General features: G+C 40.9%; 2 protein-coding genes across 3 annotated transcripts in view; one reads left to right on the top strand and one right to left on the bottom strand.

The window, feature by feature from the left end:
- Window positions 1-891: 891 nt before the first annotated feature.
- Window positions 892-5,605, bottom strand: ubxn2a (UBX domain protein 2A). 2 transcript variants are annotated; one of them, XM_032584377.1, is made up of 7 exons: window positions 5,521-5,605; window positions 5,099-5,158; window positions 4,654-4,764; window positions 3,704-3,813; window positions 3,471-3,608; window positions 2,832-2,993; window positions 892-1,260 (listed from the first exon to the last, which is right to left on the bottom strand). In XM_032584377.1, exons 2-7 carry the CDS (start codon window positions 5,099-5,101, stop codon window positions 1,077-1,079), a joined length of 708 nt encoding a protein of 235 aa, XP_032440268.1. In that variant the 5' UTR covers window positions 5,102-5,158; window positions 5,521-5,605; the 3' UTR covers window positions 892-1,076. The 2 variants fall into 2 exon arrangements, with proteins under 2 accessions (XP_032440268.1, XP_032440269.1); XM_032584378.1 differs by having other exon boundaries at window positions 5,099-5,145; window positions 5,521-5,596.
- Window positions 5,606-7,085: 1,480 nt separating this feature from the next.
- The window catches only part of atad2b (ATPase family AAA domain containing 2B), an 86,274-nt gene continuing 78,996 nt past the window's right edge, over window positions 7,086-14,363 (top strand). Inside the window, exons 1-6 of the mRNA XM_032584679.1 lie at window positions 7,086-7,308; window positions 12,506-12,672; window positions 12,835-12,866; window positions 12,972-13,119; window positions 13,341-13,440; window positions 13,564-13,693. Of these exons, the coding sequence (XP_032440570.1) occupies window positions 7,210-7,308; window positions 12,506-12,672; window positions 12,835-12,866; window positions 12,972-13,119; window positions 13,341-13,440; window positions 13,564-13,693 (676 nt within the window). The 5' untranslated portion in view covers window positions 7,086-7,209. The remainder of the gene's footprint in view (window positions 7,309-12,505; window positions 12,673-12,834; window positions 12,867-12,971; window positions 13,120-13,340; window positions 13,441-13,563; window positions 13,694-14,363) is intronic.

Raw genomic sequence — 14,363 nt, 5'->3', positions numbered from 1 at the left:
TAAGCCTTTGTTTATCGTTTTTCCAATAGGACCGACTTCATTCGGAGGCCATCCGGGATGCATAACGCCCGCCAATCAAAACCTTGACCCCAGAAACTTGTTTTTAGAAACTATCAAAGCTGTACAGTCCACCTCCGCAAAAAAGCACAGTTTAAAAAAAAGAAAAGAGACCAAAATTAATTATATTTAGCGATATGATGAGTGGATATGAATTTCTATCCAGACCTGTAAATAACTCTGGAAAAAAACATTAAGAGACCACTTAAGGGCGTGCCGTGGTGGCGGAGGGGTTAGCGCGACCCACATTCAGAGGCAACGTAGCCTCGCCGCGGCTGTCGCGGGTTCGACTCCCGGACCCGACGACGTTTACCGCATGTCTTCCCCTCTCTCCTTCCCCCTTTCCTGTCAGCCTACTTTGAAAAAGGGACACTAGAGCCCACAAAAAGACCCCTTGCGGGGCGATAATAATAAAAAAAAAAGACCACTTAAAATGATGAGTTTCTCTGATTTAACTTTTTATAGGTAAATGTTTGAGTAAAATGAACATTGTTTTCTTAATATTTATTTGCAGAAAATGAGAAATGGTCAAAATAACTCAAAAGACGCAGTGCTTCCAGACCTCAAATAATGCAAAGAAAACAAGTTCATCTTCATTTAGAAACAACAATACTAATGTTTTACCTCAGGAAGAGTTCAGAAATCTATATTTGGTGGAATAACCAGAAGGTTCAGTGCAGTGGTCTCTTAATTTTTTCCAGAGCTGTTTGTGACACCACTGTGTAGCGATATGCTGGGTTTCCATAAGTCTGTTGTCGGGTAAACTTTCCTCTCCAAAAGATCAAGACAAAGTGGGCAAAGTGTCAACAGAGCCCCTCATTAGCACTTTCTGACTAATCTGGTGAGAATATCACCTTTAGCTTATTGACAACAAAGTGCAGTTCAAAGTGCACAGTGAAGATTAAAATACTTCAAGGCGTAGGGTGCCTTAAGGTTGCTATATGCAAAAAAAAAAAGACGACGTGTCTATGAAGAGAAGGGGGGAAGGTAGCATGCTGTGTGAGGTATGGGACTGTCGGTCAGGAGTGTCCAAACAGAGCCTGTGTGTTCAAGGGTCTCTGGACGATGACGGCGTGAGCCAAATCCGCCTCCTCGAGACTCAATTCTTTGTCGCTGAGCTCACGGAAAGGAAGTGATGTCGTCAGGACGAAAGGTGGACAGCTCCTCTGGCAGCGGGCGACGAAATCCTGGACATCGGAGATCCTTAAAGGAGAATCGTAACTTGGGTTAAGACTGAGGAGTGAACAAGGTTCACAGAGAGATTTTCGTTCACTTTGGGCTGTTTTTATAGTCACTGTGAGCTGCAATTTTGCAATCGCAACTATTAATGGAAATTTAGTCATCAGTTTGTGGCAACCTGCAATTTACGCATATCTGACCAATCACCTTAACGTTTTCTGTAGTTTCCCCTTTTCTGACCAGACACAGAAACCCGGCTGAATTTTGACCAAGCCAATCAGTTTCCGTTTTAATGCATAATTTAACTTCCTGTTCCTTTTGAAAGCCGAACGTGAAAAGAAGCCAAGATGAAAGAATGTGTGATGTTAAACAATAACTTTTTTTGCAAAAACATTTTGAGATGTTCTGTATGATTTGCTTCTACTGTGCATACATGTTAACTTGAACAACCAATATGGAATTTTTCTTTTGGACTTTGTCAACTCGTCAGGAGACGATTTTATTTGTATTATGGATGTTATTCCAAGAAGGTTCTTGAAAATATTATTTGCACTTTAAATATTAACAATGTTCAAATCCTGTCCTTTTGCGGAAGGTTATGTGCAGCAATTTCAACGTTTTTTGTTAGACCATTGCTTTAGAAAAACATAAGGCTTAAAAATTCTTTCTTTAACTTTGATCACAACGTTTTGAAAAAACTGCTGAAAAATCAGCAGTCACAAAAAACACCAACATCCTGGAGAGGAGTTGGTCAGTTGGGTACAGAAATGATAAAATAATGTATGAATGGACAGATAAAATAATGACTGATGGATAAATGTTTTGATGGACAGACAAAAGGATGGAGAAACGGACAGGTGATATGTGGACAAATGGATGGATGGACGGCTCTCCGTTTTACTTAACAATGACAGACATTTAAATATTCTTATTCCATAATAACCCTGAAAAGAAAAAAAAAAACTGAATGAATTTCTTTATTTTTTCTCACACACCTGGGTGAAATATCCTGTGTTAAACATGCCGATTCCTTTATGGAAGCCCAAGATTCCCAGTCTAACACTCCACCCCCTGTGTTGACACATGAGATCTGAGGCAGCATGCTGGTAACATCATCTATTATTAACGACGACCCGGCAGTCCTGTGGCAGCCCAAACACTCGCTGCACTCTGAGGCTAGCTTAAGACTGGAGGGGTTCGGTCCTCTCTTATCCTTTAGCCTGTTATATAAATGCTGCATCAGAGTTACGCAATCCCTCACTGGGGATTTTACAGATCCACGCTGCTGCTACAACTCAGATTATGTCTCTGAAACCCCCGTGCGCCATTTCTTCAGCCTTCAAACTTTATCAGCCTAGAACAAAGCTTTACGTAATCCCCAAAAAACATAAATCCCTTCTCCCCCCTACCCCGCTGAGCCACAATAACCTAAAATCTTCACCCTCACCTCCCTCTCCCTTTTACTACATATTTACTATGATGTTGAGAGATTATGGGATTTACAGGCAGCGCAGCGGGCGCAGCCAGTGTTGAGTTATTCTTCATGAAGATCAGTTTTTCTGTGTGTGAAGTGGTGCAGTTCGGGGGACACACACCTATGCGATAGGTTAAACCTCTGTACCAGTCTCCTGCCGTCAGCCAACCAGATCTGCAGAGAGGTGACAGGAAGGGAGTGGTCTAGTGTTACCATGGGAATAGGAGGAGATTCTCCGTCCTCGTGCACAGATGGTGACCGGGCCACAACTCTGGGTGCAACGCTGGGAATGGACAGGGGGAACAAGAAGCAGACGAACCATCGGTTTAAAGTGTGAAAAGCAGGTGCAAAGACGCTCATACTCATTTTCTCAAAAGTTGGCAGTGTCCAAACATAACTATAAGGTGAAATATTATTTTGTTTTTTATGTATGCATGATTTGAACAATGTGATATTTGCGTAAGATCTCCTGCAGACGAGATCCTAAATCTTAAAGGCTGACAGAGGGCCTTTTAAGATTTGCCTCTGGGTGTTTCAATACATGGACTTAGTTTGACACCTAGTGGTCTAAAGTGTTATGGCAGAAGTGGCAATAAAACCATGTTGAAACTTGAGACAGTCTATGACTATTTAGCCGAGGCAGTACATTTTAATGATGCTGCATCAGTAATCCTCTCTTTGTATTCCAAATAACTCAGTGTAGGATCTAAAATCTATTTAAAATAAAAGAATAAAATGAAATACAGCAAAAAGCTTTCACCTGCCAAGTCGGTATCCTCTCCCGCTGAAAGGGTGAAAAGCCTTCTTCTTGGGGACATAGCTTTCCTCAGTCATATCCTCCACACTGATCTCCAGCTCCTCTTCCTCTGCTCTGCTCTCCCACTCCGCTGGAAGCTCCCTGGGATAGGTCAAAGTTCAATGAAAGAGTCTTATCAGATGAATCAGTCAGTAAGACAAATTCTGAGTCTATTTCGGATCAACGGAGGCCCTCACCCTCTTTTGATGGCATCCAGGAAATCTTGATTTTCTGGCACGGAGTAGCTGCGGAAGTCTCCGTCGTTAATGGTAAAGCCGTCCTTCCACAGCCTCACCACCATCTCCACCTGGATTTAACACGGCAACATTCGTATTAAACCCATCAACAGAGGTGTTGACTACAGACGCAAGGTTCAAAGTTCTGCGACTGATTTTTTAAATGCAGATCTTGAACTATGACCTGGTTTTACCATTTTCTAGCCATTACCCTTTAAGAACAACAATATAAGAGGTCAATTATGGAGTGGTCAGTTATTAATATTACAAGATGAGACAATATGTCAGTGTGAGAGAAGAATAGTTGCTGTGAAACAGAGACTTGTGATGGGGCAAAGACATTTTAATTGGTCTTAGGACCCTACACTAAGGGTTAGCATGTGGCTAGCATTACTAAAACAGCACACTCAAGATGTATGTTTAGGAGAATTTGGATCCATATGTTAACTCTGAGATTTCCAAAAGGCTGCCAACATTTCTAATGCCAGAGGCTGGAGGCTTTTATGTACTCCATTTAGCTTTCCTGTTATCTACTGAAAGTCTTGCTCTCGCTCGCCCTCTTAGAGCTTGAACAGCCTACAGGCCTGTCTCACCACGACAGGACAATTCTAGAGTACTGTCGTCAACCTGGTTTCACTAAACTACTACGGTTTATCCACTGACTCAGCAAAGGACTTTTGAGTTTCTGGCGGCCAGCACCTGGTCAGGCCTGGCCCAGTTCCATGCACTGGTTAATTTCTCTGTGAATCTCTACTGTGCAAACTACGGTGGTCAGGTTCGTATATTTAATATTCTGTCGAAATGTGTAATAAATGCATTCTCATAGCACGCACTTACCATTTGGCATTTAGTCTTAGTTCATATGACAACTCCATTAACCAATAAATATGCATTGAGAGGGGATGAGTTACCTTTGATGTCCCTGACGCATCATAGCAGATCTTCTCCACCTCATCAAGGAGGTCTTCTACTGAGAAACTACGACTCATTGGAACCTCTTCCTCATTTTCCTCACTGACCGCCTGTTAATAAAACATGTGAAAGGTAAATGGTAAAAAAAAAAAAGTGTTTAATCCATCAAAAACATGTCCGCTGATAGTAAGTTTCCTCTCTAAATAATGCCTCATAAACACTATACTGCTAACTTTTCCACTCCCGAAACCAAAATACCAAATTACAGTGGCATGCAAAAGCATTTCGTATCTCCGGACGTTTTTCCACATAACATCAATGTCAATTGAAGATGTGTGAATGCATCTGAGAGACATTGCAAAGTTGTAAATGTAAGGTAGCGCTCCAACAGTAACACCAACAAATCCAAGAATAGCGCTTTCCGGTTTATTTATTCGGACTCACCATTGCTCAGCTTTCTCGGCCACAGCGTCAGTCACTTTCATGCCGCTCTGTGTTTTCCATCTAAGAAATGCAACAACACCATGATAGCAGAGCCTGTCGAAGCTCTAAATAGCATGCTTCATATTTATTGCGGTGACATATTTAAAATTTAAACAACATTTCTTAAAACTCATTCCTTTGTTAAGAGTATGCTAAGAATAGTGGTGGAAAGTGTCCAGTGTCAAAAGCCGTTCTTGACAAACAGCCACACACCCAAGCGGCCTGTGCGGATGAGACCATTTATGCAAGTGGGTATAGAGGACTGTGGACGCTAAGAGCGACACACAAGCTGAACACATAAACGTGGCTTTTACACACAGAGAGACAAGCTAAAACTACTGGCTACATGCTCATACTAAGCGTAAAGTCAAATAGCGACTTACCAGCTTGCGCTTTGTGGCTTCAAGTTTCTGGCAGCGGCTCTTCTGCAGAGCAAGAAATAACTGCCGTAAAGTGTGCTACTGTCGTAATGCTACAGCACTGCTCAGCTATATTTAGGTTAAACCAATCACATGTGGTATATTATATATTTTTTTTAAATAAATAAATATTTTTTTGTTTTTTGGAATTTTTTTTGGGAGGGGGCCATAAATGTAAACAATAAGGTCTTATCTGTCTCAATCAAGTTTCATTACAAACTAATAGTCATTTTATTTCAATCATTTAAATATAGAAACAAAAAAATCACGTGCATATTCCTAATTCACATGTGTTCTTTTTACTATTTCTGATAATTATGGGTCACAGCTGATGAAAACACAAACTTCACCTTCTTAGAAAATTTGAAGATTAAATTAAACTTTCTTTTTTAAAAGAACCCCCCCCCCCCCCCAGAAATGTCAGTCTACTATAAAGTATGAACATGTACTACATACATGTTGATAGTTGGTTGAGGGACCTATTTGATGAATTATTGCATAAATGCAATAATTTATGCAATAATTGCTGAGGTCTAGCCCAAGTTGCTTTCATACTCGTTTGTTTGCACTGTTAGGTCTCGTGTCTCTCATCTTTCTCTTTCCTTTGTTGGGTTTCGGTGATGCAATTTTCCTGCCCAATCAAGCACAACAACACTATCGTCATGAAAGCATTTATTGCTACTTTGACAGTGTGGGTAATTGGCAAGTCCTTCTGGAAAATTAAATCACCATCTCTCCATAAAGGTGGATGTGGTGGACCAACACAAGACAAAAAAAGATTAAATGGCTTCCCCTAACCAGTAGACACTTCACACTGGACCTCATGCAGCTTGGATTCTGCCTCCCTACTCTTCTGCAGACGTAGCTCTGACTTCAGCTACAATCCATGACTTGTAAATCTCCCTCACACCCCGAAATGACAATTGGTTCATACTCCTCTAAAATATGTTGTTATCCATGCCCCTTCTATATCTTTTTGCAACACTTTATGATGCCACTTTTTCCTTCCACCCAACTTTCCAATAAAATGGTTGCTCACAGCACTCCTAACAGACAACTTCTTCATCAATTCAGCAGCCTTAACCATGACTGGGTAACGTAAAATGCGTGTAATTATATTACATACATGTTGTTGCTTTTTACTTACATCTTCATAGAAACCGAATTTGTGGTTTTCATTAGCCATATGCTACACCTACTTGAAAAATAAGTAGAAAAAATAAGTAGACATATTTCACAACTTGTGTAATAATTCCATATAAGATGTGTTTCCCCTTTTAAATTCAAGTACTAAAATAAGAAGTTTTAGATTATATACTTATTTATTGAGGTGCAGGAGGAAAGCTTGAGTGTCACTCCAAAACTGGTCTGTTTATTGCACCACTTTTTTTCTGCAAGTGTCAACCAAAAGCGTGTCTTTTTTTATGTTAAAATATTTATTGTCTTTTTTTGTTTTTTTGGGATGGTAGCCCTGTCAGAAAAAATAAAATAATATAATAAAAGCACCTGCCAAAAGGACTCACAGGCGCTTGGGAGGGAGCAGATAGACCGGGAGATAGACAGGGAGAAATGGCGCCTCGATGCTGCGCTCACTGAGGCGGTGTTTGGAGCCGGCTGGAGAGATTCGGTGAAGACAGTTCAAAGGAGAAAAACATGGAGAACACGAGGAAGAGCCCCCGGACACGGAGCGGCGCCTTCATCTCCTCCAGGACGCGATCGTCATCGAGGAAAGAGAGAAACTCAGAGGAACATGTAAGCCGGTCTCTGTTCTTTTTACCGGGCGAGCTAGCTGGCTCTGCTAGTTGGCTAAGTAGCCGTAGCCCTGGCCTCAAGCTGATCCCATGGATGTCTTATTTACAACAAGATACGCGCAGCAGTTGCACTGACACCCACACAGTGACACAGACGAGAAATAAAACTCTTAAATGCAACCAGTCGTGTGCGTGTCATTAGCCTCAAACTTATTATGAAGCTGTTAAAATACAAGCTAGCGACATTAACTCCTGGCTAGCTCCAAGTTGAGTTCCCTTTGTGTTTGGCAATTTTGCCCGGCTGACTTGTTTCACCGTTGTCATCAAAACTCAGTTCTTCAAATGGAGCAATTAAGCTAAAAAACATTGCTTCAACTTGGACCCTATTATGTGGAACGAGCAGAGTAGATGTTTAGTTGACTGCTGAAGGATAAAGCCTTATTTAAGCTAGCGTTGGTGGGGAAATGGCTAGCCTTAGTTAGCTTACAGTGGGGGGAAGGGATCAGGTCCACAACAGTTGGCTGGCTCAGGTCCCGTATTTAGCATGTCTGAACTTGGTGAACTTTTTAAAAAAAATTGTATTATTTATTATTGTAAATAACTTCAAGGGCCGTGGACAGGCTGTTCCTGAAGTACACGTTTCAAACCCCCAAACAGTTAACTTTGTGCCCAGTAATGCAGTGCTCCTCTGGCAAACTTTAAGTTGAGATCTTAAGTTTTCGTCCGACTTGCGTCAATCTTTCAGCCTTTTGTCTCAAAGTGTAAACATTGAGAACCGTAAGCCTGAAGATCCTGCATCTATGTTCCTTTTTTCCCCCTTTTTTTTTTTACAGCATTAGAAAACATAAAGAGGTACCAGAAAAGATATAATTCCCTTAACGGATCGGCCTTTTCAATGTATTATGACTTTCTTTGTGAATGTTATTGAGTACTGCTTGGCGTCTTCATAGTGTTTTTGATTGCAGAAGTTTCAGTGGGATCTACATATAAAAAAAGTTTGAAAATACCCTGCCTTGACAGTATTAGCTTTAAACAAACAACCTCTATGGCGATTTCAGTGCCTTTGTCATATTGCAGGAACTTCTCTGAAGAGCTCTTTGTTTGGTCACTGTGTTTTATGAGATGAATAATATGCTACCTGTGTGAATAAAACATCGTCCTCCGCTGCGCTGCTTAGTGTAGATACCTCTGCCAAATCTGTGATCTGTTCTTCAGAGCCCACCATCCTCCATGTTTTCAGATTGCTCCCTGCTCCAGCCACCTTGATTAAAATGAATAGGCCATTAACAGACTTCTGCATAACCTGATGGCATGCTGGGGAGGTAATGTAGTCTTTTGAATTAGCTCTGTTGGAGCATTGAGGCATGAATGTCATTAATTTTAGACTTTTAATGACTTAATTGATCGTTTCTTTCTCTTTGTTCCCCTTTGTGGAGCGTTGACACAAACATCCACTTCAGTAACTTAAAGAAATAATTCACCCTTTGAATTTATTGCCGATTTTCTCTAATCCACACGGGGTCAAAATGATATGCAGCAGTTCGTATATGCGAATCCACCCCGATTTAATATTTCTTTAAATGTTTCTGCTCAAGATGCTTCCTGTAGCTATCAGCAAGGCCACGGATAATCCCTGCTTAGTATTTGACCACGCTGCAGCTACCTAACATGGTATTGGCAGCATTGTGATCAGGGTTTGTTTCCATGCCAGTTGTACCGGTGAAGTGGGTGGAGGAATGAATTTTTAAAACTTTGCGTTCCGACACGATGCAGTTAAGGCCTCGATACTGTTGATTATTTGTAGACTATTACAGAAATGCCAGGTCTATTTCAGTGAAACAACCCATTTAAATAAACTCCACCAAATCTGCCAAGGAGAGTGGGCAAACATCCATCCAGAAATATGGCAGAAATTTGATGGTGGCCATTAAAAAGTGTATGATTTCTCTGAAAACATATGGGAAATTTTAAACAAAATGTCATTTGGTGGAGGATATTTTAGCCTATGTGGATTTAAAAAAATAATAGGACATACATTTCTTCCTCTGATTGCACGGTTTCCCATAATAGCAGTGAGATATGCTTCCACTATCGGTAGTGAAGTTGAACTTGTAAAGATCATTGTCAGTGCTGTTCTAGTGCCATTTGGTCAAATACTGTAATTTAGTTTACAGTGAAAAGAATATTACATTAATAAGTTGACAAATAATCAAACGTTAGTAAATTGAATGACTACATTCATGCTAAGAACAGTTAAAGAATGTTGGGTTTTAAATTTGATCAGTGTGAGACATCTGTATTACAAACTATCTTTGCCATATTATTTTTTTGCAGAAACATGACTGAACGCTCTAGGCAAAAAACAACAACAACTTCGACATATATTTCTGTGGTAACCTAGTCAGTGTTGGGGAAAAGTCAACATCCAGCTACCCCCTTCACTTTACAGTGACTCTTCCAGACAATGGAATCAAAATACCTTCTTTGGAGGTTGCTCAGCATCACCAACATCTACTCGCAATTGCAGACAAGGTTCCAGTTGTCGACTGATGACAACCAAGCCACAATGAAGTTTATCAAAACCAAGAGAACAGCGGTCTTGGACATCTACCTTTTTGCTCCCCAACTGACAGCAAGCCCTAAAATGTCTCTACTCTCTCCAAGAAACCAAAAATGAAAGATCTTTACGTCCAATTTATGCAAAAGATGTTAAATAACGATCGACCCTCTACTCCCCATCTGAAAATAAAGAACATTGTCGTCTACGCACGATCTGCGTATACCACACAGAAGCTAGAGGAAATGCAGGTCGTTTTTGATTCAAATGGAAAATGTGTTGAAACATTCCTTAACCAAAACCTTATTAGTGGACCTGATTTGAGCAACTCTCTGTTAGGAGTGCTGAGTGCATTCGTGAAGAGCCCATGCCCCAGATGGCTAATGTGCAGAAAATATTTCACCGCTTTATTGTGCTTGAAGACCACATAGATTTTTTATTTTATAAAAATATTTTTTACGTCATTTGTAGTGTGAGGACACTGACATTTCTAAAACCATAGCCAAGTTTAGAATGGAAGTCCTCATGTTTGGAAATAATCATTTGCTGTTGCCATTTACTGCATGAGAAGAGCATCACAACGGGGCGAACAAGAACACAAGATGGTTCACAGAGCATCAGTTGAATGTTGGTGACATCGGTTGCTACACCAGAGGAATTAACTGACCTGCTTGCAAGAACACAAAACATTGATATCCTACACCTTCACAAAGTGGCATCGCACTTTTGATCCTAAGCATCCTGCAAAGGACTTAAAAAGACTCTCTCTCTGTTTAGAGAAGCTTAAGACTATGTTGGAAGCTATTATCTGATAATTTCACTAATGTATGAAGCGAAACCAAACCAATCACACCTTGGGTAACATTGTTAACAGTCAATAGTCTGTATGGCCCTTTAGGCTTTGTTGCTCCCATAATAAGTTGGGGCTAAACATTGCTAAGGGAACTGTCTTTTGGTGAAAGAGACTGAGAAGTACCCTTATCCTCTGAAAAACAGAGGATAAGGGTACTTCTGTTTCTGGGTGTCATGGAAAGACACTTTGCGAAATCTTGAAAACCCTCAAATACCAACAGACTAACGACCGGACTTACAGGATCGGAGCGTTTCAGTGAGCCACCAAACAACCAAAAACTCACAAGCCAAAGTAATCATCATTAAAGCTACCCAACAAGATGCCTACAATGAGAGACGCTGAAAAATCTTACAGAAGAAACCGATGAACGCGTAACACACTCAAAAAGCTAAATCCCATAGTCGAGAAAGGCAAACTCATACAATGAGAGGCAAGCTCAGACAGCGAGAAACGCCCTCTTACTGCTACACTACTTCTACGTTACTTCAACGAACAAGTGGCTCATCAAGGGAGACGCATAAGTGAAGGAGCTGTCCGTAGTGCTGGATGTCGGATGTCTGTACTGCTCACATTAGCAATGTTACCAACATGGAGAGTGAATGATGTTTCTGCTACATTTGAGTAGCAGAAGTTTTCACCAGGACAGTTGATTGGAAAAAAACAACAACAACAAAAAAAACCAGAAGAATGTTCAACACTTTGCTGATACCTTTTGGAAAAGGTGAAAAGAATATTTGTCCACCATACAAAGTCATGCAAAGTGAACTGAAAGCAGACCTGACGCCAGGGGAGGAGACGTGGTCCTGGTCAAGGACACCAGGGTCAGCAGGAGCGAACGGCCCATGGGGCTACTAATGTAACATTTCCCAGTAGAGATAAGAAAGCGTGAACTGGATAAGAGATGACTGATAAATTGTTCCTTCACCAGTTTAAGAGATTATTATTATTTTGCTTGCTGAGACGGAGTGAAACTTCCTCCATGCTAAATGACCTGATATGTTTGAGTAGGTTGTGTTGACTTTTGTAATGATGTAAAGTGATTGTATTAAGCAGGGAGTGTGATATGTATCTATTTTTAGTGGAAATAAGTTACCTCAACAAGTTGACAAACGAGTACACAGTTTGCAAATTGTATGACTAAATTCATGCTGAGAATGGTTAAAATCTTTTGGGTTTGAAATTTGATCAGTGTGTGACACGTGTGTTGTAAACAATTTTTGCCATGTTGTTTTTGCCGAAACATGATCGAGTGAGCGCTCCAGGCAGCAAACTGTCTTTGGCCCATATTTCTCTGGTTACCTTGTCAACGAGAATTTAGGCAGTTTGGAGAAATTAACCAGCTCATAAACACTCTCAATGGACTTGTTGCGATTTTTACCTTTGAAAACTTTTGGCTTTGTAAGTATTTATTTGTTCGGATGACACTGAGACATTTTAATGGTTTTTTTTTTTCCCTTTGGTTCCTAAAATGTAAATAGATGTGTGCATTGGCTAGTAATCTCTCTTTCTGTTACATTTCAGTTACAAAACCATTTTGAATGTAGCAAGTGTTTTAGTTTGTAATGTATTTTTTCCCCGCTGTTGTGTTTCAGCTACAATAAATCAATTTGCAAAAGATCTTCAGTTGTTCGATGGCTGTCTAGCAACACACAGTCGCTTGTTGTGAGGACAACACAATTGGCATTCTTCCTTTTCTAAGCCCCTTTTCCTGAAGTTGTTCCTCCAAGCCTTGTGCTCTCTCCTTTGCTTCCTGCTCAACTTTTGTTTTTCTCTGTGTTTGCACAACAGAAGGAGCCCAGCAGTGATGCGAGCAGTCCCAACAGCCCACGGTTGGCACCCCCTGCCAAACGAACGCGCCGGCAGACGGCCTCCGAGCCAAGCTCCAGTGACACTTCGCCGTCCCCTCAGGCAAAGGGCCAGAGGGTCAGCTGGGGCTTGCCAACCTACCGCACCCGGTCAGTGGCTCGGATTTGTTTATTGTGAATTAATTTTCAGCTCCACGTCCAACCGCCTTTTTGAAAAAATCCTAAAAGCGAGAACGCAAATTATTATTTCCCCTCCTCCCTCCCAATCTTCAACAGATCTCATACTTTTTTCTTAATGTTTTCTTTTACCAGGCTGTCTTCTCGCATAATGCAAAACGGACACGGTAATTCTGTTTTTTCTTTCTTTCTTCTGCTTCATGCATTGAGAAAAAAAAAAATCTAATAAATAACGAAAATAAGCAAATCTTTTGAATCTTTCGACGCTGCAGCGCAAAGGAATCACAGGAGCGAGGAGAGCGGAGGGGCCGATCACTCCCGAATGAACGGCCACGTGGAGCTGAAGAGGAGTTGCCGGGTGAGGAAGAGCCAATTCCAGCACCTCAATCAGAGCCTGCTGTTCGACCAGCTGGTCAACAGGTATCTGGAAGCCGTACTTTTGCCTTTGCAAATCCTGCGTCAGACAGCGGAGAAGCTGGGAATGATAGCAACGCAAGCACATTGTGTGTCGTGTGAAGAATTTCAAACTTAAAACATGAAATAAAACTTTTGAGTTCAGGGCTGGGGTGTTTGCTGTATTTATGCCCTATATATGCTTAGTGTTTGCCATCCGCTGTTTGTCTTTGTCTGTCTGTGTGAAGCACCGCCGAGGCCGTCCTGCAGGAAATGGACAACATCACCAGCATCAGGCAGAACCGTGAGCTGGAGCGACTTCGCATGTGGAACGGAGAAACGGAGGAGGTGAGCGGTGCTCGCAGCAAAAAACCCCAAAAAGAAAAAGCACAAACCGAGACTGTAATGTGCACACAAGCGGTTGCATTTGTTTTTATTTTTATTTATTTATTTATTTTTTGCTTCTTTCAGGAAAATATGGACATGTATTCTCGGGTGAAGCGCAGAAAATCGATGCGTAGGAGCACTTTCAACATGCCTGCGCACCACAAAGTCATGAGCAAGGATGAGGAAGAAGAGGAGGAGGAAGAAGGGACGGAAGGTACATCCAAAGCTTTGCTTCTCGAAATACTGCAAATTTTAAGCCCGGCATTAATGCTATAAAGGTTTTATGGGTTGCTTTTTTTTTCTTCTTCAATAAAAACAGACAAAATAGCACTCGGTGGAAGCTACGCATTAAAGACTATAGAACCAAAATTGTATGACGGCAGCAGCCTTCACTGTGAATGTTGTTAAGAAGTGAAGAACTGTCAAAGTTAGCTACTTTCAGAACCAGCGAGGTGTGGATACATGCAGTCAAAAATGTAAGAAGCTTTTTAAAACGGAAACCGTTTTGTGTTTGACTCGTTGAGACCAGAAATGAAATCTTCTAGTGGCATTGGTGGATCAAAACCTTTAAATCTCCCCACAAAATTCTGAGTGGGAGATCACTGGTTTTCTCACATAAAGCAAAGCGGACCCAGAACTCATATAATAATGTAATTTCAGCTTAGAGTCAGGGGTTTTAGATTCTCATCTAGAGCTGGTTAAATTCAGTCCAAATTTCTTACCTTGAATCAGATGCTAACTTCAGCGTCAATAGGCCTCAAAGTGTCAGTCATATGACGTTGTGTTTTTAACCACTGAAATAGATATAATAAGTTGTAAAGTATGTTACAACGTGTGAGCAGTGCAAAAATATTTTAGATATTTTTAGATTTTGAAAAGAAATT

This window comes from Xiphophorus hellerii, chromosome 15 (assembly GCF_003331165.1).
Source record: "Xiphophorus hellerii strain 12219 chromosome 15, Xiphophorus_hellerii-4.1, whole genome shotgun sequence".
NCBI classification, from domain to species: domain Eukaryota; kingdom Metazoa; phylum Chordata; class Actinopteri; order Cyprinodontiformes; family Poeciliidae; genus Xiphophorus; species Xiphophorus hellerii.
This window is presented reverse-complemented; position numbering and strand designations above follow the sequence as displayed.

Bases quoted from the DNA above. Each gene is read 5' to 3' on its own strand.
- ubxn2a (XM_032584377.1), bottom strand. The intron at 2,994-3,470 runs GTGAAAGCTTTT...GTCCATTCCCAG, and splicing joins AGAGGATACCGACTTGGCAG to CGTTGCACCCAGAGTTGTGG. The intron at 1,261-2,831 runs GTGTGTGTCCCC...TTCTCCTTTAAG, and splicing joins AGGTTTAACCTATCGCATAG to GATCTCCGATGTCCAGGATT.